Raw genomic sequence first — 27,434 nt, 5'->3', positions numbered from 1 at the left:
TAAATGTTATTTCCATTATCTGTTAGTGTCCAAGATTGCACTTAAGAAATGTGAGGTGATAAACTGTTCCTAGAAGCAACGTGTTCTTTTTGTCTGTGTAATGTCCATACTCTTGGGATTTTTGTCCCAATTCTTGAAATTCAGAAGTTTTGCCAGGATGTGCCTACATCCTGCCTTTTCAGAACCCTTTCAATCTGAAAACTCAAGTTGCTTTTTCTTTGATGCTGTCTCTTTGCTTATTCTCTGTCATGTGTCACTTTCTCCCTGAACTTCTATTATTTACATGTCATGCCTCCTGTTTCTACCCTTCGTAGCTTGATATTTCGTTTGTGATTTTTATTTCATTAACTTTTTGTTCTGTATCGTGTGACATATCTTTCGTTGGCGCCTCCTAAAATGGTAATTCAGTTTTCTGCAGGGAACATTCATTCTCCTTTACAATGCGTCTACTAAAGTTTCAAATTAAACAGTCAAGCATGAGTCTGGTCCAGAAGCAGCTTACTGTGCTCTGATAATACCTCCTTACGTGTTCTCCTTATGTCTCTATTATATAGACTATTTCTGTTTCCTCCATGAGTTCTGCTGCCTGGTGGCCATCTGTTCTAGAATTTGGCCATCTCCCTCCTTCAAACCACTGAACTTCTTAGGAATTTGCTTCGCCTACTCATTGCGTTGGGTGTGGAATTTCCCCAGTGCTGGATTGGGCCCAGCTGGTGGCTGTGACGGTCACCATCCCCTTAAGGCCATGCTAGGTTTACAGGGGGAGACGGAGGCAGAGAAGGCGGGACTGTGTTCCCTCTGTGGGGAAGGGGCACCTGGGCTGGCAAATTCCGAATATTATCTCACTTTAGATACGGCACGGGCTGGGGTGGGCATAATGTCTGTTTTCTAAATCAAATAGAAATAGTTTGTCTTCAGTCCCACTTGGCAGCTTCTTGCAAGGCAGACAGCTGGACTCTCCCAGGACTGACACCTCAGTTGGCCAGACGGGCCCTATGTCTGCTGCTTGGAAGCCCCCGGGCCAGCCTGCTAAGCCCGCTCTGGCCTGGAAAGGCTGCTCCTCACTCTGGGTTCCTCCAGAGATGCAGCCTTTCTGTGGACTACCCACCCCGACCTTCAGCCCATAGAATCTTGCTGGATGCTGACCCCTGACCTCAGCTTCCTGTGCTGAACACGCATGTCCACCACAGGCCATGGGGAGCATCAGCGGGTCAGCCTTTGGACATACCCCCAGACCAGGCATCCTCAAGTGGCCAGAGGAGGCAGAATACGTGGCTGGCTGGCCTGGGCTTTCGGAGCTTAGCTGTGCCCTGGTCATCATCATGTGGGGGCGAATTATAGGCAGGAAACAAGACCAGGCTGCGGGTGCTGTGTGAATCCAGGCAACAGGGACAGGTTGGCACTCAACACCTCCAGGATTTCAGGATGTGACTTCTTGCCCTCTCCTTCTAAGGAAACTGGGGACCCAGGTTGTAACACCGAGTGGGGTCTCAGGGGGCAAGGTGACAGGGAACTGAAGACTTCCGTCTCATGACGGATGGTCTTGGAAAGCATGGGAGTGCCTCAAGTGCCAAGACCTTGCTGGAAGGAGGGAGCGAGTTTGTTACCAAGTCCAAACTCGTTCTGCTCACTGCAAGACAGGCCATAAGTCAGGAGATGAGCTGTTGAGGCAAGGAATAGTGACTTTATTTGGAAAGCCAACAGCCCAAGAAGGTGGGGCACTAATGTTGTGGAGAACCCATTTTCCAAAGTCAGAATTCAGGCTCCTTTTACACTAAAAGCAGATGGCGTGTGGTTGGTTTTTGCAAACTTCTTGGCGCTGGCATCCTGTGTCCTTGCCGCTGTCCACGTAGGTCAGGTCAAACCTCCAACGAGACCCATGTTATTCTCTGTTTTGCAATTTTTTATCTCTATATGAATGGAAAAGTGTTATACTCATAAGGTCAGAGCCTTGATAATGGACTCTCCTGTTTCAGGCTCTAGGCAATATTTTTTTACCAAAGGTACAGAACCAGCACGACAGCACAGGAAACAGAGCACAGGGTTAGCGCTAATGGAACAGATCTAATGTGGAGTCGAATTTGTTCTTCCTATTACAAATTGAGGAGTAGTGGGAGGTTCTGGTGTGCAGTGGGGAGCACATCCTCAGTGGTACCCACAAGGATCCACAGGCTGAGGGTGGGCATCGCTCAGGCTAGGGTGATGCCCCTGAAATAGGAGGACCTCCATACAGATTCTGACTTTCTGACCTCCGGACTTTGGATATCTGGGCAAACCCTTTCCCATGTCCCAGATAACATCCCAGTGTCTCTTGGCCACAGAGGGAGGCCAACTACCAACCTGCGATCCTGTGCCACTGCCTGAACCTCAGCTGTACTTCAAGATTAGCAGCGTGGCTACAGATCTCGGGGGAGGGGAGGGGAGGGGCTGGCGCGTGGCCAGTGACTGGACCCCTTCTCCAGGTGAAGTCTGTGAACAACAGCTGATGTATTCTTCTTATTGGGAACCACTTCATCTGTCTGTATCAGTGGAGATGTTTTGGGTTTGCTTTTAGATTCAGGGTATAAAATCCAATTCACAAAAGCTGAAACAGCCAAAGAAGGTGCTGTCTTAAGGAACAAGCCCAGAGGTGGGCTGCTTCGGAGTTGGTCTGCCTGGCAGCCTGGCGGGGTCGTCAAGGACCCGGCCTCTTGCCAGGTTCAGTGTGTTGATGGGCTGGCTCAGTTCTACTCGTGGTCACAAGATGATTATCACTGCCTGGGGTGTGATCGGCTGGTGCAAAACGCCTGGTAGAAGAATTTTTTTCCTGTAAACCTCTTTTTGAGAGCAAGTAGACATTTCTCAGATGCTCCTCAAAGCACTCTCACATGTCACTGGCCAGGACTGGGTCACATGTCGACTCCTAAACCAGTCACTTGCTATTCGGGTTGTATAATTTACTTATAAATCTAGAAAATACCACCTAGAGTAAGATCAAGTCAGTAAAAATGTGAAGGGATGGCCATGGTCATGTTACATGGCAGGGAGTTGGGCTGAATCTCTGTAAACTGCAGCTAATCATCACGCCTGTGTGGAAAGGATGAAGCGTAGCAGATGTATCCACGTTCATTACTGTCTGAGATTTCCCAGGGTGTAGTTTTTTAATGTCCGGAATAATAACCACACTAAATTAAGTCATTTGCTTACAGGTACATGTGAAAGGAAAAGAAAACACGCATTAAGCAGTGTGACCCACTTGGATAATTATAAATAACCGAGCAGCCCAAGAAAATCTCGTGAGCACCTTTTTAATGACGGGTCAGATCCTAGGAAGCAGTTCATCAGCTAACGTTTGCTTTTCCCACACCACCTCTCTGCAACTTGTGGGATGAATAAAATCTGAATGAGTCCAAAAAAAAAAAAAAAAAAAAAGTCCTGCTTCTCGAGCAAGCAAGCTGCCCTGGTTTATCTAGCCAGATTAAGGGATATGTTGCCATCCTCCCGCAAACCAAGCTCCCGCGCCTCTCCTGCCTTGAGAGCCGCCCTTCCCGGCTGCTGGAAGCAGCCCTGCAGCCAAGCCAGCCGGGCCAGAGGCCTCGGCACGCAGGGTTCCCCTTACTCCTTCGTTCCAGACACGTGTGAGCCTCGCCTGTGTCAGTCTCCCTTTTCTCTCTCCTTGTCTTACCTTCCCAATTTTTGCACTGATGTGTGTCTGCCATCTAACAGATTTACATTATTTGTAAGGCTGCTTTTTCCCCCTGATATGGCATGGTCCAGTCCATCTCACCTGTCTCTGCCTCTACCTCCCCGGGCCTTATTTGTGCCTCCTTCTGTCTGCCTGCGATCAAACTTGGTTACATCCTGGAATGTCCTTTTTTTTCTTCTCTGTTCAGGCTTCTGCCAGCTCCCACAGAAGCCCAGACATCTTGAGCACATGCAACGGAAGGATGCAGGGGGTGGGGGCTGAAGTTTCCTTTAATACCAGATTTGGGGGATATCTTACAGAACCAGGGACTTTCTGACAAACTGGTTTGTCAGCTTTTCAGCAGCAGGGTTTGTGTGTGCCATCCACGATGTACAGGTTTCCACAGAATCCAAGTAGATCACCTTCTCAGGATCTAAAGAAGGGAACGCAGTGAGGGTTCCGGGTGAACACAGACTTTACTCCTCTGAGCAGTTTCCATGCTAAGAAAGGCAATTATCACGTGGCCACAACACCTTAATTTTTGTCCAGGTGAGAGGTAGGGCTGCCCGTGTACAAAGGACAAAGCATCGACTTTGTTGTTTCCCTCCAGGTAAAAAGAAACTTCACATCAGTTCCTAGTCTTTGAAAATGTTTGGCTTGGGGGGTATGAAATTAATTTGTCTATATCAACAGAAGAAACAGTTGTGGCTGTAGTACTGTACTGCAGTAAGATTACCCTTTTCTACCAAATGGGTACCTTCCAGAAGGTATGCCTGGAAATGTGGCCAGCGAGATGAGCGGTCAGTGAGGTGACAGGTCTCACGTGTGGCATTCTCACATTTCTAGACTGTACTAAGTTTCACGATCCTTGTATATTTCTTATATACAACCTGATTCTCAGTTGTCATATTGAAGAGCCTGTGAGGGCTAAATTCCAGTCAGTGGAGCCTTGTAGCGGTGGCATCAGGGTGAGAGAGACCAGACCAGCAGCAGATGTGTACTTACGTTGTGTGAGACTTGCTTTATTCTATGTGTTTGAACAGCTTTTGGGGTGGGGGGAGGGGGACTGTTTTATTTATTTACTTTTTATTGCAGCAGGTCTTGCCTACAGTTCATAGTTGTGTGTGCAGTTTTTAAATGTGCCTGTAAAACAGGAGAGAAGAATTTAGGGGTCTTTTTTTTTTAATGTATAGTTGGTTTACAATGTTCTGTTAGCTTCTGGTGTACAGCATAGCGATTCAGTTACATATGTGTGTGTGTGAGTGTGTGTGTATTTCTTTTCAGATTCTTTTTCATTACAAGATATTGAATATAGTTCCCTGTGCTGTACAGTAGGACCTTGTTGTTTATCTGTTGTATATATGTGGTGTGTATCTGCAAATCCCAAAGCCCCAATTTATCCCTCCACCCCTGACTTCCCCCACTGGTATACAAACTATAGATGCTTAAGAGGGTGTGGAGAAAAGGGAACCCTCCTACACTGTGGGTGGGAATGTAATTTGGTGCAACCATTGTGGAAAACAGTATGGAGAGTCCTTAAAAAACTAAAAATAGACTTACCCTATGATCCAGCAATCCCACTCCTGGGCATATGTCTGGAGGTAATTCTAATTTGAAAAGATACATGCACCCCAATGTTCACAGCAGCACTATTTACAATAGCCAAGATATGGAAACAACCTAAATGTCCATCCACAAAAGACTGGATAAAGATGTGGTATATTTATACAGTGGAATACTACTCAGTCACAAAAAAGAATGAAATAATGCCATTTGCAGCACCATGGAAGTACCTAGAGATTATCATACTAAGTGAAGCCAGAAAGAGAAAGAAAAATACTGTATTATATCACTTACATGTGGAATCTAAAAAAATGACACAAATGAACTTACTTATAAAACAGAAACAGACTCACAAACATTATTTTTAAACCATGTCATAAACATACGTATATGCACTTTTGTAGATGTTAACTTATTTTGCATTTTTGTGAATATCCTGGATTGATTATGCACACTGGACAATGATTAACTCAGAAGTGATTTTTACAGTATAGGTTGATACATCTTATTTTCTAGTTTATTTTTATTTTATTTAAATTTTCTTGGGGAGGGGGAAGTAATTAGGTTTATCTATTCTACTTTTTTAATGGGGGTACTGGGGATTGAACCCAGGACCTCGTGCATGCTAAGCACGTGCTCTACCACTGAGCTTACTCCTCCCCCCTTAGGTTGATATATTTTAATATGGTAGATCTCTTTAAGGTAACAAGGACTTGCTCATAAATGGGGAGATACCGTTTTGAAAGCACTGGATCACAGCACAAGCATAAATGACTTCATGACCTGTTCTTGGAATCCTTGGTTAAGACAGGTAATAACAACTTTGTCTAGCTTGGTTCCTTTCGAACAAGTCCCATTCCTCAGTATCCTCCTTTTCCTTTTCATCGCGGGTATGGAATTTGTTCAGTTTCAAGTAAGGGTAACCTACTCAAAGCAGATAAAGCAGGGAGATTTTACCTGCTGCAGTCACCAGTTATCCCCAGGAGTCTGACCCTGAACTCTGGATCCAGGGTTCAGATGCAGCACTAGGACGGCTTCTCCATCTCTTAGATCTCTGAGTTGGCTTCCACGTGAGAGGTAGTCCCTGGTGAAGGCAAAGATGGCTGGGCATACATCACCCCTCAGCTTGTCAGCTGAGAGGCAAGAGTTCCCTATATGAACCCCTGAAAAGATGCTTACTGGAATTCTGTCAGTCACTGTGGCTGGGCTGAATCCCACACACCCAAGACAGGAAGGCAGAGCCTTACCAAGGTCTCCTAGGGATGGAAAGAGGCATTTTCTGAAGGAAAAGGATACAGAACAGAGGGCAAAAACAAGCAGGTAAAAAGTAACTTCCTGGCCACGAATAAGACCTTACGTGCTTGTACTTTTCTAACTTAATAGGCCTTAATGATTTTCATGAGTGAAAGACCTTGGCTAACTGGAAGATGCATGTATCTTGAAAAGAGGCTTCTAGGCCAAATGGCCACAATGTGTGGAAAAGCTATCTCATCAAACCTCACCTCCCCACTCCCCTCCTCCAACCACAGAAAACTCTGTTGCCACTTCATCTGAGTATCCTTCATGGGGGCAAAGTGTTACTGAGTAGTCCTATCATTTGATTTAACCAGGATGGGTCTTAGTTACAAGTGAGTGAAGGTGGGTTTTACTGGATTGCTTTTCCTGCCATCTGTGCACCAAAATAGTATCTGCCCCCACAACTCCTTTCTCACATGTTGCAAACCATCCCACTTCCTTCCTGGAACAGGCAGAGAAGCTGCCCACAATAGTGGCTGCATGCTTTTATCATGCTTTTCTTTCCCCAGAGTCCTTACCTGCTTTTTGCATTAGGTTGCATTAGAAAATTTAAAACCTTCCGCTGGTACTGCAAGAACTTCCGTGAATGAAGAAGAGAATGAAGTAGATAATAGAGATGATTAGAGCTGCTTAGCAGGCATTTGCTACCAAGGAGATGAAAGAAAGCAATTAATTACTCAGAGGCATCTAAAGAGCAGTTGATAGTAGGAATGTCTTTGTTCAGTGCAGCTGAAATCTTAGCTAGTTTGGTTTTTGCCTCAAAGAATTTTTTTCTTGGGGTGGGGGAGGTGTCTAGTAACAAAAGGATTAAGAATATTAACATAAAATGTTTGAAAATGTTTTTCTTTTTTAACTACTTGTCTTTATTCCTTCAATACCTGAACAAAAAGTCACAAATATATTCAAATCACACTGAATTTACTGAAAACCTGAATGTGTATAATTGCTAAGGCATGGTGTCACTGCGAAGTTAAAAAATCATTGAAAATATATTTTTATCTCCCAAGCAAGAAAATCAATGTTGAGTTTCACTTTTCAAAGAACATAACTTTAATAGTACCTTGATAAAAATTTTCCAGACTTTTCTTGGATGTTTGTGTACAAGTGTTTCACTGCAGTGAACATTTTTCTAACAGCTTTGAACAGTCCTCAAATACATTTGGCCCTCTATATCTGCAAGTTTGGCATGCAAAAATACAGGTCTGCAGATCGAAAATACTAAAAAAAAAAAGAAGAAGAAGAAGAGGAGGAAGAACCCAGAAAGTTCCAGAAAAGCAAAACTTAAATTTGCCAAGTGCTGGCAACTAGTTACGTAGCAATTACATTGTGTTTACAACTATTTACATAGCATTTACTTTGTATTAGATATTAAAGTAATCTAGAGAGGATCTGCCCTATACGGGAGGATGTGCAGATGTGTGTAGGTTACATGGAAACACTATGCTATTTTGTAAAAGGAACTTAAGCATCTGAGGAGTTTGGTATGCTCTGGAGTTCTGGGACCAATCTCCCACAGATAGCAAGGGAGGACTGTCTTCCTAATATAAACCCCCTGTAAAGAAACAAATCATTAGCAACTACCATCAGGCCCTGTGCTAGGTATTTGGCAAACTCATCTTTCTTGGTCCCCTAAGGCCCTGGTTAGTAATCTCATTTTGATTTGGAAACAAAAAGGAGTCTCAAATCACCTTTCCCAGTGTCATGCAGGTTTCTAACCAAAGTCCAGATGACTCCCTAACCTCTACTTTTTCAAGGACACCATATCCAAGTTCTCTCTGCATCAGCATGTGGTTAAGAGCAGAGAAAGATAATAAATGCATAGGCCTCAGGGTTTTGAGGGGATTAAATGAAGTAATATGTAGACCACTTGGAATAAATCTGACCCATAGTTACCTTTGCAATAATCATTAGCTGTTGTTTACATTTATTATTAGTGTTAGCGTTGTTGTTATTACCATTATCACCATTTTCCCCTGCAAACACCATGCCTTCCTGTGTCAATCTAAGGTGGTTTAGGGGTCTGGGCGACTTCTCTATGCAATGCCTAAAACTTCATTCTAATCCTGTCATTTACATCTGTATTTTCTCACCTGCATTCTTCTGCACACAGTGTAGAGAGGGATTTTAAAACTTAAAACTAGTGTCTTCTCTCATCTATTTTGAGTATGACAATCTGTAAAGATGCTAGTGACAGACACTGCTGATTTTCAGTCTCAAGGGTAGCTTGACCTGTGGGACTTCAAGTGAATACCTTAGCGAGAAAAACACTAAAAAAATACAGCCTAGTTGCTGACAGTAGCTTTCATCTTTTTTCCTATTTCTCTATTATCTCTTGGTTGCTGATTATTTTTTTTAACTTGGGGTACAACTGATCCCTCTTAAGGGACCTTTTTGCAAAATTCTCTATTGTAGGTTTCTTTGAACTTGAGTTTAAATTTTAATTTCCAAGGAAACCGAAGCAGATGAATTTTCTCATTGTGGAGAAAAAAAAAGATTGCCTTGATGATATATTTGTTTTCTTAGTAGGCGTCTGCCATTAAGATTGATCCTTGAGGATATTGTTAGCTCTTATGTGGAACAGAAAGTTATTACTCATAGTTTACCAGATTTGGGCATATTTGCAACACAACACGAAATATCATTTTTACATTTAGTATTGCCATTTCCAGTGCCACTTAAGGACTGCATTTCTGTATTGAATTACAACAAAAATTTTATGCTAACATTTAATGAAACTTTAATAAGGTTGTGTTTTGGTGCTATTATTCAAATAATGTGTTTTGAACTGCTTTCCTTTGAATATATTTGCATTAAAGAGGAACTCAATTTGATTTGGTTCTTTGAAGTTTACCCACTTTCTGGTAGCTTTAGAAAGACAAAGGGAAACTCAGTTTCTTCTTTACAAGTCAGTAAAAAGAAAAGGAACACATTTGCTAAGATCTGAGGAAGTAATGGCAGCAGAATGCAGACAATTTGAATTAATGAAATAACTCGTCGTATATTAGAGATGCACAATTTACACACACACACACACACACACACACACACACACACACACACTGCACATATCACAGATTATGAGGGATGATACCCTTGGAATCTCTTTTCTTTTCCATTGAACCCTAAGGCTGACCTATTAATTAAGAAATTTTAAGAGATTCACATTATTGCAATGCTTTATCTGTGATGCCCAAAATTAAATGGTAACCTCCTGAGAGCATGTTTCTCTGCTGGTAGCGTTCTTACCAATTTCTGCTAAATCGTGGTCGGGGCCCAAAGCAATTTACATGAACACGTGCTTTCTAAAAGATAAACTCATTTGACCAAGCAGAAACACGCCAGTGAAACGTGCTTTATGGGGCCGTGTCTAGCTGATGGAGTTTATTATGCACGGAGTATCAATAGCGAAAAGATGGGGACAGTCGCGCTGGCGAGGCAAGCCTATATTTACCATTTTTAAAAAACAAGACTCAGGGGCTTTAGGGAAAGTAACTGGTGATAAGTGGTCAGCAGGGTTTAAACTTGAACGAGGGGAGGGGCTGGACAGGGCAAAGCAAACTAGTAGTCATCGGGGTTTTTTGTTCTTTCTTACGCCCAGTTTTCTGTAGAAAGAAACGCTTTTTATCACCTTATTTTTTTCTCCCACGTTCATCCTCTGAATGTATTCCACCTAAAAATACTCCCGATTTCAAAACTCTCAATACTCACTGTCTACAGGCCTTGCCTGAGCCTGTGTGGTCCTAAACTAGCCGCACACTCGCTTAGGAATTTTGGTTCCTGTTCTCTCTGTCTGGTTTGGTAAGGATGACACTTCAATTACAATAAAAAAGCTGGGACACACCGGGCTACGCGAAAACCCCAACTAATCTCCACCGACGCGCGGCAGCCGGCCAACTCCTAGGCGCTGGTCGCATCCTGTGACGCAACACGCAACCCCCGTGACGCAACGCGCAGCCTCTGTCCCCGCCCAGAGCCGCCTGGACGTGCCGCGCGCCGACTCACAATTCCCGCAGCAGCCGCCGCAGTCGCCCGTTAACGGCGAGCGCGCCGTCGGCCTGCCAGCCAGCCTGCCCGCCGAGTTCGCGCCGGGCCCCGCCGCTGCGACATGTTGCAGAAACCGAAGAGCCGAGGCCGCGCTGGCTCCCAGCCAGAGAGGGAGCAGGACGGGGGCCGCGGCGGGGGCGGTGCCGAGGAGGCCCCGAGCACGTCCCGCGGAGCGGCCGGCGTCGGATGGCAGGGCAGCCGCCGGGCCGAGGCCTCCCCCAAGGCGGGGCCCCGGTCCCAGAAGCAGCTGGAGCTGAAGGTGGCGGAGCTGGTGCAGTTCCTGCTGATCAAGGACCAGAAGAAGATCCCGATCAAGCGTGCGGACATCCTGAAGCACGTCGTGGGGGACTACAAGGACATCTTCCCCGACCTTCTCAAGCTGGCCGCCCAGCGCCTTGAGTACGTCTTCGGGTACCGGCTGGTGGAGCTGGAGCCCAAGAGCAACACCTACATTCTCATCAACACGCTAGAGCCGGTGGAGGAGGACGCGGAGGTGCGGGGCGACCAGGGCACGCCCACCACCGGCCTCCTGATGATCGTGTTGGGGCTCATCTTCATGAAGGGCAACTCCATCAAGGAGACGGAGGTCTGGGACTTCCTGCGGCGCCTAGGGGTGCACCCCACCAAGAAGCACTTGATCTTTGGGGACCCGAAGAAGCTCATTACCGAGGACTTTGTGCGGCAGCGTTATCTGGAGTACCGGCGGATACCGCACACCGACCCTGTGGACTATGAGTTCCAGTGGGGTCCGCGAACTAACCTGGAAACCAGCAAGATGAAGGTTCTTAAGTTTGTGGCCAAAGTCCATAATCAAGACCCCAAGGACTGGCCGGCGCAGTACTGTGAGGCTTTGGCGGAGGAGGAGGCCAGGGCCATACCTCAGACAGGTGGCCCGGCCCCTTCCTCTTGAAAATTCGAGACATACTCAGAGGAACTCCTTGGGAAAGGGTCCAGGGCGCCGGGCTGAAGGAGATGGGGTGGGAGGGACCTATTTCTGTAACACTTAAATGTATATAGTTTTGGGATGTGCTTGCAAGCTTTTGTTCTCCTAATATTGTAAGCTATTTCGTTAGAAGTTTTCGTTTATAAAAATACTAGGAGATGATTTGTTTCGTTCTTACTTGTTTTGCTGTCTGTATTTTTTCGTGTAAACGTTTTCCTAGCTTTATAAAACTAATTGGAAGACTTTGTACCATGATCTAGAAATAGATATTTAAGAAAGAACATATCAGTAAGTGGCTTTGATGCCAAGGAAATAAAAGGGAAGTGGCTCTTACCTGGCCTCTTGACTACCCTACTTTGTAAGGAAAAATGAAAAGTCTTCATAAGTTGAAAATAAAATGTAATTGCCTATATCGTGTTTTACCGTAATACAGCTATTTTATGTTTATGTATTTTCCATGTATGTAAGCATTATGCATTATTCTAAGAAAAGTATGTACTGTATTTTTCCCAAATAATTTTTTGCGTTGATAATTATTACTAGGTTGTGTGGCTGACCATTTAGTACCACTTTTTCTTTTTCTTTTTGCTACGACAGTTATAATAAATACCATATTTTGAAGCAGTTAAGCACTGTGCATTTTTTAACCATGAAGTCATAAATTAATTTCGTGCCTCAAAACCAGCATCTTAAAGAAAAACAGTTTTTGCTACATACCATTAGGGTAAATTGTGTTTTGTGGAAGTTGCTTGATTTTTATGTGTGTGTGTGTGTATGTTGGATCATGATGTAAAACATATTTATTACCATGAGTCACAGAAAAGTTTAGTAAAACTGTTAGTGATTAACCATGCCTACCTGGAAATCAGACTACCTGGGTTCAGATCCTCCCTCTGTCTAAACACCTATATGAGTGAAGGTGGGTTACTTAAGTTGTATACAGAAATTTCCTCCCTTGTATAATGGACTGACGATGCCTGTATTATGTGTGGTAGTGTGATAATTAGATTCTCCATAATCCCTATCAGATTGCTGTTTATACACACAAGATTGAACAAATAATCATCCAACAGATGAGTAAGTATGATTGTTTGCAGGGAAAGTACTGCAAATTGACCATGAAGTGAGGTAGATACTTAAAAAAAAAAAAATAGGCTTGATCAACATTGGCCTAAATATCACTTAGAAGTCTGGCGTGTATACAGGAGGAATGGGATAGGTGACTGGGTTTTATTTCATTCTGTTAAGTTGGAATCAGTGGAATATAGTTGGTCCTCGAAGGTGTTTCTTCTTAGTTTGCATTTTATTTCAGTGTCTGAATTACATTCTGGTCAAGCCGTCTGCTTACTGACTGCTTTCCCCCCTGGTGTGTTCTCATACTGGCATTTTCAGCTGTGCAGTGAAAAATAACTTACCCAACATCCTTTATTGTATCTGACAAATACTTCCTCCACACTTTTCTCATAGAGATGTTAACTATTTACAACATCAATGAAGTCAAAAATTTGTTTCAAAATTTAAAATATAAAACATTACAGGCCAGAACAAGCCCTTGTATCTTTTCATCCTTCCCAGAGGTGTCAAAAGTTTATGGATATCGGGGGGAAGGGTAGAGCGGGTGCTTAGCATGCATGAAGTCCTGGGTTCAATCCCCAGTACCTCCATTAAAGTAAATAAATGAATGAATGAATGCCAAACACCCCCCCCCCAAAAAAAAGATTTGTGGGTATCATGCCATTGTATAGTTTAATGCAATAGAATGTTAATATATGAATAATATATGCAATTGATCTTTGAACAGTATAGGTTTGAACTGCATGAACCATTTACATGTGGATTTTTTAAGTCATAAATAAGGACTGCATTACTGCAAGATCCAGGGTTGATTGAACTCGAAGATGCAGAACCTCAGAAACAGACTGTCAAGTTATACAGAGACTTTTAACTGTGGGGGTTGATGCCCCTAACCCTCAAGGTGTGCAAAGGCTAACTGTAGTAGTATTTGTCAGCTTTCACAACTTACATTGTTGCAGAAAAACATGTTACAGCTTGGTGTTACAGCTCAATTGTGACAGCAACCTGGATCCCGGTGAGAGACCAAGCAGCACTTGGAGAGTTGGAGACAACTCAGGTGCGGGCCCAGAAGAGTTAACACTCCAAGCTCTGGACCCCGGCTGTAGGTTTACAGAGGCTTTTATAGGCTGCCAGTTTACATTTTGCAACCTCATATGCAAATAAGGTATAACAAAAGTTGACTAATTAGGAGCAAGCTTTGTAGAAATGGACCAATCAGGAGAGAGAGAAATAACCAATCAGGAGTGAGGGAAATGGCCCAATCAGGAGTGAGCTAAGGGAACCAATAGAATTTTAGGGGTAAGTTCCACTTTTCTAGAAATATGACATTTCAGAGGCAAAAAGTGAGATAGAGCCTCTGGTCCAGGGAACCGGATGGTGCTGGCAGGAGAGTAGTGGCCCTGCCTGGGGGTCCTGCTGGTCTCTTTTATGGGGCTTCCCACCTCAGTATGTGTGATATTATACTGTATCCTTTTCCAACTTTTCTTCACTCACCATTTCTTTTGAGATTTAGCCATGTCGATCTGATTCATTGATTTTAATTGTTCTTTCACAGGAAGAAAATAAGTTTACTCATTCCCTACTGGTTAGACAGGTTCTTTCCAATTTTTTGCTGTTTGCAGGGAGTGTATAGTCTTTCCTTCAGCACATGTGTGAGAGGTCCAGCCAGAAACAAATAGAGCAGTCATGGGGCATTGCCACGTTTCTCTTGAGTTTGTCTTAAGTTTCACTCCTACCAACATTTTAGAGGTTGTTTTGTTTTGTTTTGCCATCCCTCCCTCCCACCCCTATGAAAATTTCAAGCCACTCCGTGGGCATGTAGTGTTTATTGTAGTATTAACTTGCACATCTTGCTTACTAGTGATGTTAAGCATCTTTTTTTTTAAATCAGGTTTTATATATTAGACCTTTTCTGTTTCTCTTGATTTGTATGATTTCTTCATATGTTCTGCATAACACTCCATTCATTGTCTGCTGTATCTAGTGCCAGTACCTTCTCACACTTTGACTTTTTTTTGGCCATATATATGGTTTGATTTTAATGTGTCAAAATCATTAGTATTACTTTTAAGGGCTGTTTTTGCATAGTGCTTTAAAAATTCTCCCTAATCGAGAGGTAGGTATAGCTCAGTGGTAAAGTGCATGCTTAGCATGCGCCAGGGTTCAATCCCCAGATTAAACAAACAAACCTAATTACCTCCCCCCTCCAATAAGTAAATTAATAAAATATTTTTTAAAAACTGTATTTTCTCTGGCTAGATGGTAGAGGGTGTAGCAGAAGCAGCTGGACATGGGCTGAGGAAATCAACCCAGGCCAGGTCAACCATTTTTCAGGTTTATCAGGCCTTGGACATCCATGTCAGGGCAAGGGGAAACGACTAAAGGGCCTTAAGCAGAGGAATGACATCATTCATTCATTCATTCATTCATTCACTCATTCATGCATTCAAAAAAGTTCAGAAGTGTGTATTAAGTACCCAGCTAGGGACTTGGGGTTATCAGTGAATACAACAGAAATCCCTGCTGTTGAGAATCCATTTACATGTTAGTGAGATAACCATTGTCCCAGGGTCAAGAGAGTCATGCATGGAGTCAGCACTGGAGTCAGGGAGAATGAGGAAAAGCCATCCGTAGAGGAGAAGATGCTCTTTGAAACGACAGGGCAGTGCCAGCGGTGAGGATGGAGAGAGATTGTGTGTGTAGAATGAGCAGGACTTGCTGATCCTCAGATGTGGTCGGAGTAGGAGAGGGTGAAAACCATCTCATACTTCAAATGTGAGAAGTTCAGGAAGATGGTGATGCCAGGAAGTTTGACAGCATTTCAAGAAGATTTTCCCAAGTTTGATTTTCTGTGCTAAGTGAGTGTGAGAAGCCTCTGGGACATCCAGGTGAAAATGTTGAGCAGACAGTAGTCCATATAATGGTAGAAGAGGTCTGGAAGGGAGACACGGGAGAGTCATCAGCAGAAATGGTGCCTTATGTCAGGGTCTTGGATAAGGAAACACAGAAGTGGTTTATAGAATAAGAGGGTCATATGGGATATCCATATCCAGTGCGTATAGCACATGGGGCCTAGAAGGGGACTGGAAAAGGGAGAAGGACCCCAGAGTGGAGTCAAGGTATATAGTTCCCAAAAAAGTATGTCATGACCTTCTTATGTTTAAAAACAAAACAAAACAAAACAAAAAAACAGCCTAAATCTTCTCACCGTGACCAAATGGAATTTATACCTGAAATGCAAGGATAATTGAACATTTGAAATCAACGTCCCATGCCACATTAACAGAATGATTTTTTTTTAACAAAACATGATCATCTTAGCTGATGCAGAAGAGGCATTTGAAAAACTTTAACATGATAAAGAAAAAAACACTTAACAAACTAGAAGCAGAAGAAAACCTCAGCATTATAAAAGCCATGTATGAAAAGCCGACAGGTGATCACACTCGATGGTGAAAGATGGAAATCTTTCCCTCTAAGTTCAGCAACAAGACAAGGATGTCCACATTCACCACGTTTTCAATATAATATTGGAAATTCTAGCCAGCTAGGCAAGAAAATGAAATAAAAGTCATCCAAGTTGGGAAGGAAGTTGTAAAATGATCTCTGTTACAGATGACATGACCTTGCATGTAGGTCTCTAAAGCTTCCATTAAAAAAAAATGTTAGAATTAATAAAATCATCAAACTTGTGGTATACAAAATCAGTGTGCAACAGTCAGTTGCATTCTGATATACTAAGAGTGAACAATCTGTAAAGGAAATTAAGAAAACAACTCCTTTAAAATAACATACAAAGAATTAAATACTTAACTTTTCTAAGGGGGTGAAAGATTCTACACACTGAAACTGATGAGATAAAATACTGCTGAAAGAAATTAAAGAAGACATAAATACATGGAAAGACATTCCATGTTCATGGATTGGAAGATGCAATATTTTAAGATGTCAGCAGTTCCAAAAGTGATCTACAGATTCAATACAATCTCTATCAAAATCCCAATGACATTTTTTTTTTTGCAGAAATAGAAAAACCCATCCTAATACTTACATGGAATTTTAAGGGGACCCCCCCCCCCCGATAACCAAAACAGCCTCATAAAGAACAAAGTTGGAGAATTCATACTTCCTGATTTCAAAACTTACTGCAAAGCAATGGTCATCAAAATAGTGTGGTAGGGGCATTAAAGACAGACATGTAGATAGATCAGTGAAACAGAATAGAGAGCTAAGAAATAAAGCCTCGCATATATGGCCAACTGACTTTCAACAAGGGTGGCAAGACCGTTTCTTAGGAAAAAGACAGTATTTTTAACAAATGGTGACAGGAAAACTGTATATCTACATGCAAAACATGAAGCTGGACCCCTACCTTACACCACATACAAAAATTAACTCAAAATGGCTCAAAGACCTAAATGTAAGCCCTACAACTACAAAACTCTTAGAAGAAAACAGAGGGGGAAAGGAAAGCTTTATGCCATTGGATCTCACAATGTTTTTTTTTTTTTTATATGACAACAAAAGAACAGGTAGCAAAGGGAAAAAAATGGATGAATTGAACCTTACCTAAATTTAAAACTTTTGCACATCAAAGGAGACAATCAACACAGTGAAAAGGGAATCCACAGAATAGGAGAAAATATCTGAAAATCATATATGTAATAGAGGATAAGTGTCCAGAAAGTATAGGATTAGTATTCAGAATATATAAAGAACTTCAGCAACTCAATACAAAAAAAAGTTAAAAACTAGGCAGAGGACCCGGATGAATAGACATTTCTCCAGAGAAGACATACAGATGACCAGTAAGCACATTGAAAGATGCTCAGCATCACTAATCGTTCGGAAAACACAAACCGAAATCACATGAGATACCACCTCATACTTCTTAGGGTGACTGTTACCACAAAAACAGAAGACAACAAGTGTTGGTTAGGATATGGGAACATTAGAACCCTTGAGCATTGTGCATTGGTATGCAAAATGGTGTGGCCACTCTGGAAAACAGTATGGTATTTCCTCAAAAAATTAAACGTGGAGTTACCATATGATCCAGTAATTCCACTTCTGGGTGTATAACCAAAAGAATTCAAACCAGTGACTAGAATCAATATTTATACACTCACTCATGTTCGTGGCCACATTATTCGCAACAGCCAAAAAGTAGAAGCAACCCAACTGTCTATTGACAGATGACTAGGTAAAGAAAGTGTGGTCTAAACATAGAATTAATATTATTCAGCCTTAAAAAGGGAGGAAATTCTGACACATGCTCCAAGTGTGAAACTTGAGGACATTACACTAAGCGAAATAAGCCAGTCACAAAAAAGACAAATCCTATGTGATTTCACTTATATGAGAGCCTCAGAATAGTCAAATTCAGAGAGATGGAAAGTAGAATGGTGGTTGCCAGGATCTGAGGGGAACAGTGAATGAGGATTAAATAAATAGTGAATTGTTTGGGTATGGAATTTCAGTTTAGGAAGATGAAAAAGTTCTAGAAATGTATGGTGGTGACGGTTGCACACTGACGTGAATGTACTTCATGCCTCCGATCTGTACACCTGCAAGTTGTTAAAATGGTAAATTTAATGCTATGTATATTTTATCACAATGAAACAAATTATAAAAACATGGTAAAGTTTTTTCATGTATATTTTACAATTTTTTAAAAATCAGTAAACTTGAAAAAAAAACCTTATTGTCTCTTTTCTTCCCTGACTTCCTAGTATCATGTATATTGTTGAGTACTCCCTGCATCTCAAAAGTAGTCTCCTTTTATGGCTTTTTTGTAGATTTGCTCCATTTTGAGCTCAATTATTAGTTGAGCTCCATTTTGAAACTTTGCAGACCAGTTTATTTATATATGACTTGAATGGTTCTTTTGTGACTACTAATATAAAAAATTAATGCTAACCCTTTTTGTGCAGCCAAGAACCCCACAGGATGCTAAGAACCCACAGCTACTACAATTGTTGCTGAAATATTATTAACATGAATTTGAAATATTTCCTGACTGTACATAATATCCTCTTTTGTTTTCTGTCTTCTGTGTGTATTTAAGGAAAAATAAATTTTGCTACATTTGGTGGAGATACATAACATTTATGGTAACAAACGGCAATACCAATTTCTCCCTATATTTAATTTAGCCAAAGTTTTTTAGTCATTAAAAGAAAAAGAATAAGACCTTCTCACTTTTATACATTGCTGGTAGGAATGAAAAATGGTACTACTTCTATGCTGGGGAATGTGACAGTGTCTAGAAAAATTAAATATTCACTTATCTTTTAGTCCAGGAATCCTACTTCAAAGAGTATATCCTATAGCTATATTGGCAGCCATTTAAAAGATGTATGCATAAGGCTGTTGCAACACTGTTTACAGTAAATAGCAAAAAATCCAAACAACCCAAACAACCCAAATGTCCATGCATAGGGACCTGGTTGAATAAACCATGGTGCATCTGTGCAGTGAAGAACTAGTCAGCTGTCGAAAGGAATAAGGAGTGTTTCTGTGTACTCCTGTTGCGTGCTCTGCCCTGTATTAAGAGAAAAAAATAGTTTAGAAGGAGAAAATTTGTGTTGTATGCTACTACTTATTTGCCTCTACTAAAAACCAAATAACGGAAGGATTAAAATGTAAAATTAAACAAGTGGTTACCTATAGGAGAAAAGACAGAATAGAATGCAGGGGAGAATAAAAGCTGGACTTATTTGAAACTTCTTTTATGGATTTGACTTTAGAATCATTTTACATAATTGTAAGCAAAACTGAATTTAGAAAACCATCCCTAACAATAGAAATGACACAAAGGAACGTAACCACATGTAGAGGAACTACAGTGACTCTGCAGCACCGTCATTTGACCACTTATTCCTGGTGGGATGTACTCACAGGATAAAAGGAAACAGAAACATCCTGAACTGTTTTCAGTCATCATGTTTTTTGGTGGTGGTATTGGCGTTGCTATTTGGAGATTGTTGTGTGGGTTATCATGAGATTTAATCAATTGGTTAATGATAATGAGAAATAAGATTTTGGGCATGATTGGTAGGAGATAGAGATAGAACGTGGATGTGATTAAGTATAAACCCTGTAGTTTTGAATTTGAATTTGAGACTTCAGTATGAGTGTAAGATATATTATATTTAACAATTGAAAATATTTAAAACAATGACTGTCCAAGTAGCAAGAGCACCTCTAGCAGGAAAGTTGTGTTATCTAAATACCATCCTCTCTGAAAGGAACCAGGGCTTACTGGAGAAAGGGCTGATTCCAGGACGGGCACAAGAAACGTGTACGATGGTCCTGGAATACCTTGTCACACTAATGAGCAAGAAGGCTCTCAGGGTCGACGAGAGTTGTGTTAACTCGAATCGACTGTCTCTCGCTCAGGACTTCAGTGACTGAAACATATCAAATGTGTTTAAGTTTATGGTTCATAATAACTCAAACACACACACACAAACACCCTCAACAGACAGTACTTTTGAAAGATGCTAGGGACCCAACTAATTTTTTTAAAATAACACTGTGTCAAAGGTTATATTTAACTCATTATTTAACAATGCCGGTAAGCTGTTTAAAAGAGAATTCAAACAATGTGCACAGACAGGCAATTGAAAATGCTGCAAGGAATTTCCAAAGAGATGTAAAAGCAGTCAGCATTCCATGGGGTGGTAATCATTGCATCCCACCAAAGTTCACTCATATTTCCATCCTCAAAAATCATTTGCATTACTCTGAGTATTCCACAACTCACAGAGTTGTCAAGTAACTTAAAGACAATTAAAAAAAAAAAAAAAAGCCCAAGTAACTCAGAAAGGTACACGGACAGGATATCTAGTAATTTTTTGTTCCCCATTTCAAAGTCTTTAGCAAGTTTTCATGACACTGTACCCCTTCTTTTTTAAAAAAAAAATTTGTTGCATTAGATTTCAGTGCAGCAAGAGTATTAACTAACCACAGAGACCTGAATTTATTTTGCAAGTCTAGCAATATATCAACTAATTATTTTGAAATCTGAAAGACAGATGGAAAGAATCTAACATACATCCTTTTCCTCTATGAACTGAACCCTAGTGTATCAAAACCACTGATGAGGAGAAGTCTCCTTTTTTAAAAAAAAATTTTATTTTTACATTTTATTTATTTATTATTGTATTATTTAATCATTTTATTTTGGCAGTGGGTGGAGTTAATTAGGTTTATTTCATTTTAGAGGAGGTACCAGGGATTGAACCCAAGACCTCATGCATGCTAAGCATGTGCTCTACCACTTGAGCTATATATACCCTCCCCTGAAGTCTCCTTTGATGTCTTGATTCCCACAAATAAAGGGAGAAGTGATGGAGTTAGACTAGCACTATTTTGGAAACCCTAATAAATGAATGGATCCAAGCAGTCATGCAAAACAGCTGCTAACATCACAGAGAGGTACTACTTACCTTCTGTTAGTCTGAATTTGATCAAACCTCTGTATCTAACCACAAAATTAGAAAAAGTACAGAGGCTGGAGAAACATTAAGCAAGTTGAGGCTGTAGAAAACTCTGTAGGACGAATGAACTGGTTTCTTCAACAGATTTCAAGGGAGACAAAATAATGGTGGGAAAAACCTGTCAATTTACAAATATCTAAAATTCAGGACAACCAGTTGCTCTGTATGGAACTCCTTCGAATCCTGTGTAACCTGATTCAAAGAAAGTATGAAGAAAATTTGAAACAAGGAAGTGTGAACTCTAAATATTTGATATTAATGGATTATTAATTATTATAGATGTGATGTCTGTATTTTGACTATGTTTTCCAAAAGGGCTTTATTATTTTAGAAATACACACTGAGATATTTAAAGATGAAATCATATGATGTCTAATATTTGCTGCAAAATAGTTTGGAAGAGAGATGGTAGAAACACAGCTGACCCTGAGCGGATTAATTGTTGAGGCTGGGTGATGGGTGTGTAGGGCTGCCTTATTCTCTGTTCTCTGGTTTTGTATATGTATGAAAGTTTCCATAGTAAAAATGAAAAGAAATAAACTTAAAGGCATTATAATAAACTTATAGTAAATAAACTTCTTTCACTTGATTTTCTTTAGTAGTTTATTACTTGTTATTTTCGAGACTATATAACACTCTTTTGAGATTAAAGTATAGTATTTTCAAGTTTAGTTTCTAGAACATTTTACAATATATTTCAGATAAAATCATGGTTGCTGGCTGTGGCTTTTCAGAGATTTTGCCTTTTCTATTTGCTTAGGGTTATATGAATTTGAAATTTTAACAAGTAATACTTTCCGTTAAAACAAAGAAATGCTATTCATGTAATTATTTGATCACCTGAAAGCTTTTTTTTTTAAGTCAAAATATAGTCAATTATAATGTGTTAATTTCTGGTGTGCAGTGCAATGTCCCAGTCATGCAAATACATACATACTCGTTTTCATATTCTTTTTCATTAAAGGTTATTACAAGATATTGAATATAGTTCCCTGTGCTATGCAGAAGAAATTTCAAAGCTTTTTAAAAGCCAAATAATTTTCCCTTCCAGTCTTTCCAAGGGAATAATCAATTTTTTGTTTGGTTTGTTTCCAGATAACCTTTTTCATGCTGCTCTCTGCGGTGTGTGTAATGCTGAATTTGGCTGGTTCAATTCTCTCCTGTCAGAATGCTCAGCTAGTCAACTCCCTAGAAGGCTGTCAGTTGGTGAGTAATGAAAAGCAAGCCTTTTGATAAAGGTCATAGGCTTTGATTTTGCATGAAAGTAATTTTAAAAGTAATTTTATTGTACTCTTGGGTTTATTCTGATGTATTATAATTGTTTAAGGAATTAAAGTTGAGTTGATTCATTTCTAAAAATTCTCCCACATTGAAATGTGTTCTTGTAAATCAGTTACTAATAGTATGAGTGTAGTGCTGTTTCAGAATAAATGTCTTTAGTAATGATTATTTTTTAGCATTTGTGGCATTGATTTTTCTCTCCACTGAATTTTAAATCCATTTTGTAAGTCGATTTTAAGTGCTGAGATACGTATCAGCTTGAGGCTGAGTGCATCAAAACAATTTAGTTCTCATTGTTCAATTGAAAAAAGAGGATTATCTTTTCAGTCTAAGAGCGTTGTGGACAGGATGCTGTGTACGTGGTGGGGAGTCGGTAAACAGTTCATTGGATGGAACCATCCCTCCATATAGTGACTTAGCTCCTGGTTCGGTAATGCAGGTATGTGGCTGCCGCAGAGATCAGTGTGCCTCATCCCATCCTGTGAAAGTGTATGTGACCCTCGGTATGACCCTGGGGCTAGGAATGGGAGCGACATCTGTTTCTTGAACTTAGAGACTACATGGGGTTGACTCTCAGAGCCACTCCCCCCACAGCTGTCCCTGCACTTGCTCAGCCTGTGACTGTCACTACTGAGAGGTCAGGGGCGACACTGAACTTCCTGAAGCTTCTCTGTAGCAGGGCCATGCCTCTATTTCTTGTGACTGTGTGTTCTGTTTACATATAGCATATATGGGGGAGGGTATAGTTCAAGTGGTAAAGCACATGCTTAGCATGCACAAGGTCCCGGGTTCAATCCCCAGTACCTCCTCCAAAAATGAATAAACTTAATTACCTACCCCTTGCCAAAATAAAATAGTTAAATAATACATATAGCATATATGATGCACCATTTATATTTCTTTTTCTTCTGTTTCTTCTGTGAATTGACTGGGATCTTTACCCATTTTTATTTATTTTATTTTTATTTTTTTCTTTACTAAGCAACTTTTTTCTTATTGAAGTATAGTCAATTACAGTGAGTCAATTTCTGGTGTACAGCATGTCCCAGTCATGCATATATGTGTGTGTGTGTATATACACATACACACAGACACATATTCATTTTAATTCTTTTTCATTAAAAGTTATTACAACATATTGAATATAGTTCTCTGTGCTGTACAGAAGAAATTTGGTTTTTTATCTATTTTTATATATAGTGGCTAACATTTGCAAATCTCAAACTCCCTAATTTATCCTTTCCCATACCCTTTCCCTAGTAACCATAAGATTGTTTACTATGTCTGTGAGTCTATTTCTTTTGTAGATGAGTTCATTAGTGTCCTCTTTTTACCTTCTTTCTTTTTTTTTTTTTTAGATTCCACATACAAGTGATATCATATGGTATTTTTCTTTCTCTTTCTGGCTTACTTCACTTAGAATGACGATCTCCAAGTCCATCCATGTTGCTGCAAGTGGCATTATTTTTTCTTTTTTTATCACTGAGTGGTATTCCATTGTATAAATATACCCCAACTTTTTACCCATTTTTAGATTAAACACTATCTTACTGATTTGTAAGAGCTCTTTATATATTGTGGTTTTGAGTCCTGTGGCTTATATCAGTCAAATGTATTTCCTGGATTGCTATTTGCCTTTTAATTTTATTTTTTGACATAGAAAAAATTCTCACTTTTGTGTCTTCAAATCTGTTCATGTTTCCCTTTGCAGTCTTACTTTGGAACCAATAAAAAGATCTCCCTCCAAAGATAATGTTACCCTGATAATTTCCCCTAGTGTGCTTTTATTTTTTTTATAATTAACTCTTTAATATCCTGGAATTTATTTGATGGATTTAACTTTTTCCTCCAAAATGGGTAGCTAGCTCTCCCAGAACTATTTCCTGAGTAACCTAATATTTCCCTGATGATATGAAATGCCACCTGAACATTGAGTCCTTTGGTGGCAAGTCACAAAAACTGATAAAGCCAAAGGTCATTTATTGGAAAGATGGTGGGACCTAGTGAATATCCAAGAGGTTAGAGATTGAGTCTGGAAACTGGCTGGTTCCAAAAGGGCATCTGTGGCTGCAGAAGCCTGACCCCGGCTGGGAGCCTGCAGTGGGAATCCTGAGTACCTCTGGATGCTGTTCTCCAGGAGTCAGCAATCCCAGTGCTCTTAACCTCTTTGTCCATTTGCTCTAGACTCAGAGTCCAGGGAGGGAGCATTTTGATTGGCCTGGACAAGAAAGAATCTGCTTAACTGTCCCACCAATGAAATCCAAGAGATAACTCCCCCAAACTAATGTGTTATTAGGAAGGGATGAGGGAAGGGAGGCAGGAATGTATGCTGGATACTCAAAAAAAGAGCCTTATTTACTCTAGCAGCATCATCATATTATGTGTGCGCGCACACACACACACACACACACACACACACTTATGACGGTTTGTTTACTTCTGGACTTTTCATTCTGTCTCCTTCCCATGTCTGTTTATACATATTCCAGAACAATACCACTTTATAAAAAACTGAAGTATAGTTGACTTACAAGATTATATTAGTTTTGATTGTACAATGTAATGATTCAATATTATTATAGATTATACTCCACTTAACGGTTATTATAAAATATTGTCTATATTCCCTGTGCTGTACACAGATCACTGCCACCTTAACTACCTTAACTGTATATTTTTATAACTCCCATCCCAGACTTTAATCTACTTCTTAAAATGTTTCTTGCCTATTTTTAAAAGTTTAGTCTTCCAGATGAGTTTTGAAATTTTTTTGTCGAGACTTAAAAGGAATCAATTTGAAATCTGAACTGGAATCACATTAAAATTATAAATCACTTTTGGGGAGAACAGACATGTTAACAACACCATGTTTTCCCTTTTAGGAATATTGTGTGTGCTTTGGTTTACCCAAAATGTTTTTATAAATCCTTCAGTACAGTTTTTGTTTTTCTTTACTGTATCTCATACATTTCCATATCTGTGTCTTTTTCCTCTGTATAATTAAAAATTAACTAACTTTTATTACATATACTCTCTTTTCCATTTCAGACTCCTAGCATCGCCTTTCCGGAAGTTTTTGATGGATGGGTGGATGGATGGATGGATGGATGGGTGAGTGGATGGATGGATGGATGGATAAATGGAAGGGTAGGGTGGATGGATGGATGGATGGATGGGTGGATGGATGGATGGATGGACGGTCAGATGGATGGACGATAATTTATTTAACCACCACTCAATGAAGGATCGGTTAGGGATGTTTCTAGTCTTTTGTGTCACAGGACACACGACAGAAGACAGAGCAGGGAGAAGGGAGAACATCTTCCCATCACCAGGAGGCCCAGCAGCCCTACTGCTTTCACAGAACAGGTGCCCGTAGGTGAAAAGCCAAAGCCTATTTTCAAACACGTACTTTTAGAACATCTTTGTTTTCCCAGAGGCCCAAGGCCTGCATGCCAACACACAGCCCTCCTGATGAAGGCCCACTTCTGCAGGGCAAGGGAGGCATTTCCACATTGATCTGTGGTGTCCAAGAAAGCAGTGACACAGGGCAGAACTTTGAGGTTATTTTTCCATGTAAATCTGGACCAGCCCAGGCCCCACGTACCCTTCATTCATGTTGAGGATTTGCAGAGGAAAAGAGTGACTAAAAACAGTCCTTTTTTTTTTACACCCATGCTTTATTCCTGACTTCTATAAGATTGAGAGCAAAGAGGATTGACTGGATGGGTCACCATTTAGTGCACTGTTAGCTTCTCAGAAGGGCCCTTATTAACTTACGGCACCTTCTAGCCTGGATCTCTAAGATTTAAAAAAAATATTTAATTTATTTATTATTGTATTATTATTTAATTATTTTATTGTGGTGAGAGGAGGCGATAATTAGGTTTATTTATTTTTAAAGGAGGTACTGGGGATTGAACCCAGGACCTCGTTCTTGCTAAGCACGTGCTCTACCACTTGAGCTATACTCTACCCCCAGATTTTTTAAAATTCAAGAATGCATGTAAAATGCAAGTTTTATTGTTCTTTTCAACCTCTGTGAAAACAGTCATACAGCTTTCCTCTTGAGTTCATTAATAGTGTGAGTTGCAGGAATAGATTTCCTACTGGTAAACCACCTTTGCGTAACAGAAATAGACCTTCCTCGGTCCCGGCATTGAAGGCAGATATATTATGCTGCATTTGAATTGCTCGTATTTTATTGAAGAGTTTTGTGTCGAAATTCATAAGTGAGATTGACTGACGGTTTACCTTTTGGGGCTGTCCTTCTGCAGTTTTCATATTGGTTATGCTTACTGTACAGAATGAACTTGGAAGAACTTGAAAGCATTTGGCTTGATCTATGCTCTGAAACAGCTCAAATAACTAGGAATTATCTGGATTTGTGGCATCTCAGGGAGTTGATTTGGCTGCTTTTAAATTTTTTTATTTGGGGAAACATACTGGGGTGATGGAAATATCCTGAAATTGATTAGGTGTTTAACACTGTCAGGGTACTAAACACCAATTAATTGTACACTTTAAATTGGTGAATTATAGCTCAGTAAAGCTGATATAATTTTTAAAGCCTTTTCATTGATTGCTAAATCTTCTCTTATTTCTAATGTTAAATTTTGTTTTCTCTCCATTGATTTAAAGTAATCTGTTCGTTACTAACCAGCTGTTAGTTTTATTAATCAAGATTACTTTTTTAAAGCTGTTTCACTGTGCTTTCTTAATCCTGTCCACTTTCTCAAGGAACATTTTGCTCATTTTCTACTTTGTATAGTTGGGTGTCAGTAGCACTACTGCATAGGTTTTCCTGTGGGTACTGCTGATACACAGTGCTCTCATTGAGTTATTTCTAAATAGTCTGCCATTGCTTTTTTGCTTTCCTCTTTCAGCGTTAAATTGATGTTCTTAATTTTCCAGGTGGCTAGATTTGGGGGTTCTTTTTTTTTCTATCCTTTACTGTTAATTTCTAATTTCATTGCATGAGAGCATGTGGCCTCTAATTTCTACTTTTTACAATATATAAAAAATTAAAATTACTCAATACAGCAATAGTTTTTGGATGTGTTTT

At 40.2% G+C, this 27,434-nt stretch overlaps 2 protein-coding genes across 3 annotated transcripts in view; both read left to right on the top strand.

Annotated features, from left to right (window-relative positions):
• Nucleotides 1-27,434, top strand: part of ENTREP2 (endosomal transmembrane epsin interactor 2) — a 274,354-nt gene that overhangs the window by 193,884 nt on the left and 53,036 nt on the right. For both annotated transcript variants that reach the window (XR_010378236.1, XM_031440881.2), the window contains exon 3: nt 22,184-22,294. Coding sequence is in view for 1 of the 2 variants with exons in the window: in XM_031440881.2 (XP_031296741.2) it covers nt 22,184-22,294 (111 nt within the window). In the remaining variant the exon portion in view is untranslated. The remainder of the gene's footprint in view (nt 1-22,183; nt 22,295-27,434) is intronic.
• On the top strand, nt 10,507-12,139 carry NSMCE3 (NSE3 homolog, SMC5-SMC6 complex component). Its single transcript, XM_031440461.2, has one exon. It carries the CDS (start codon nt 10,629-10,631, stop codon nt 11,475-11,477), a length of 849 nt encoding a protein of 282 aa, XP_031296321.1. The 5' UTR covers nt 10,507-10,628; the 3' UTR covers nt 11,478-12,139.

The sequence above is a fragment of the Camelus dromedarius genome, chromosome 29, assembly GCF_036321535.1.
Source record: "Camelus dromedarius isolate mCamDro1 chromosome 29, mCamDro1.pat, whole genome shotgun sequence".
NCBI lineage: Eukaryota > Metazoa > Chordata > Mammalia > Artiodactyla > Camelidae > Camelus > Camelus dromedarius.
This window is presented reverse-complemented; position numbering and strand designations above follow the sequence as displayed.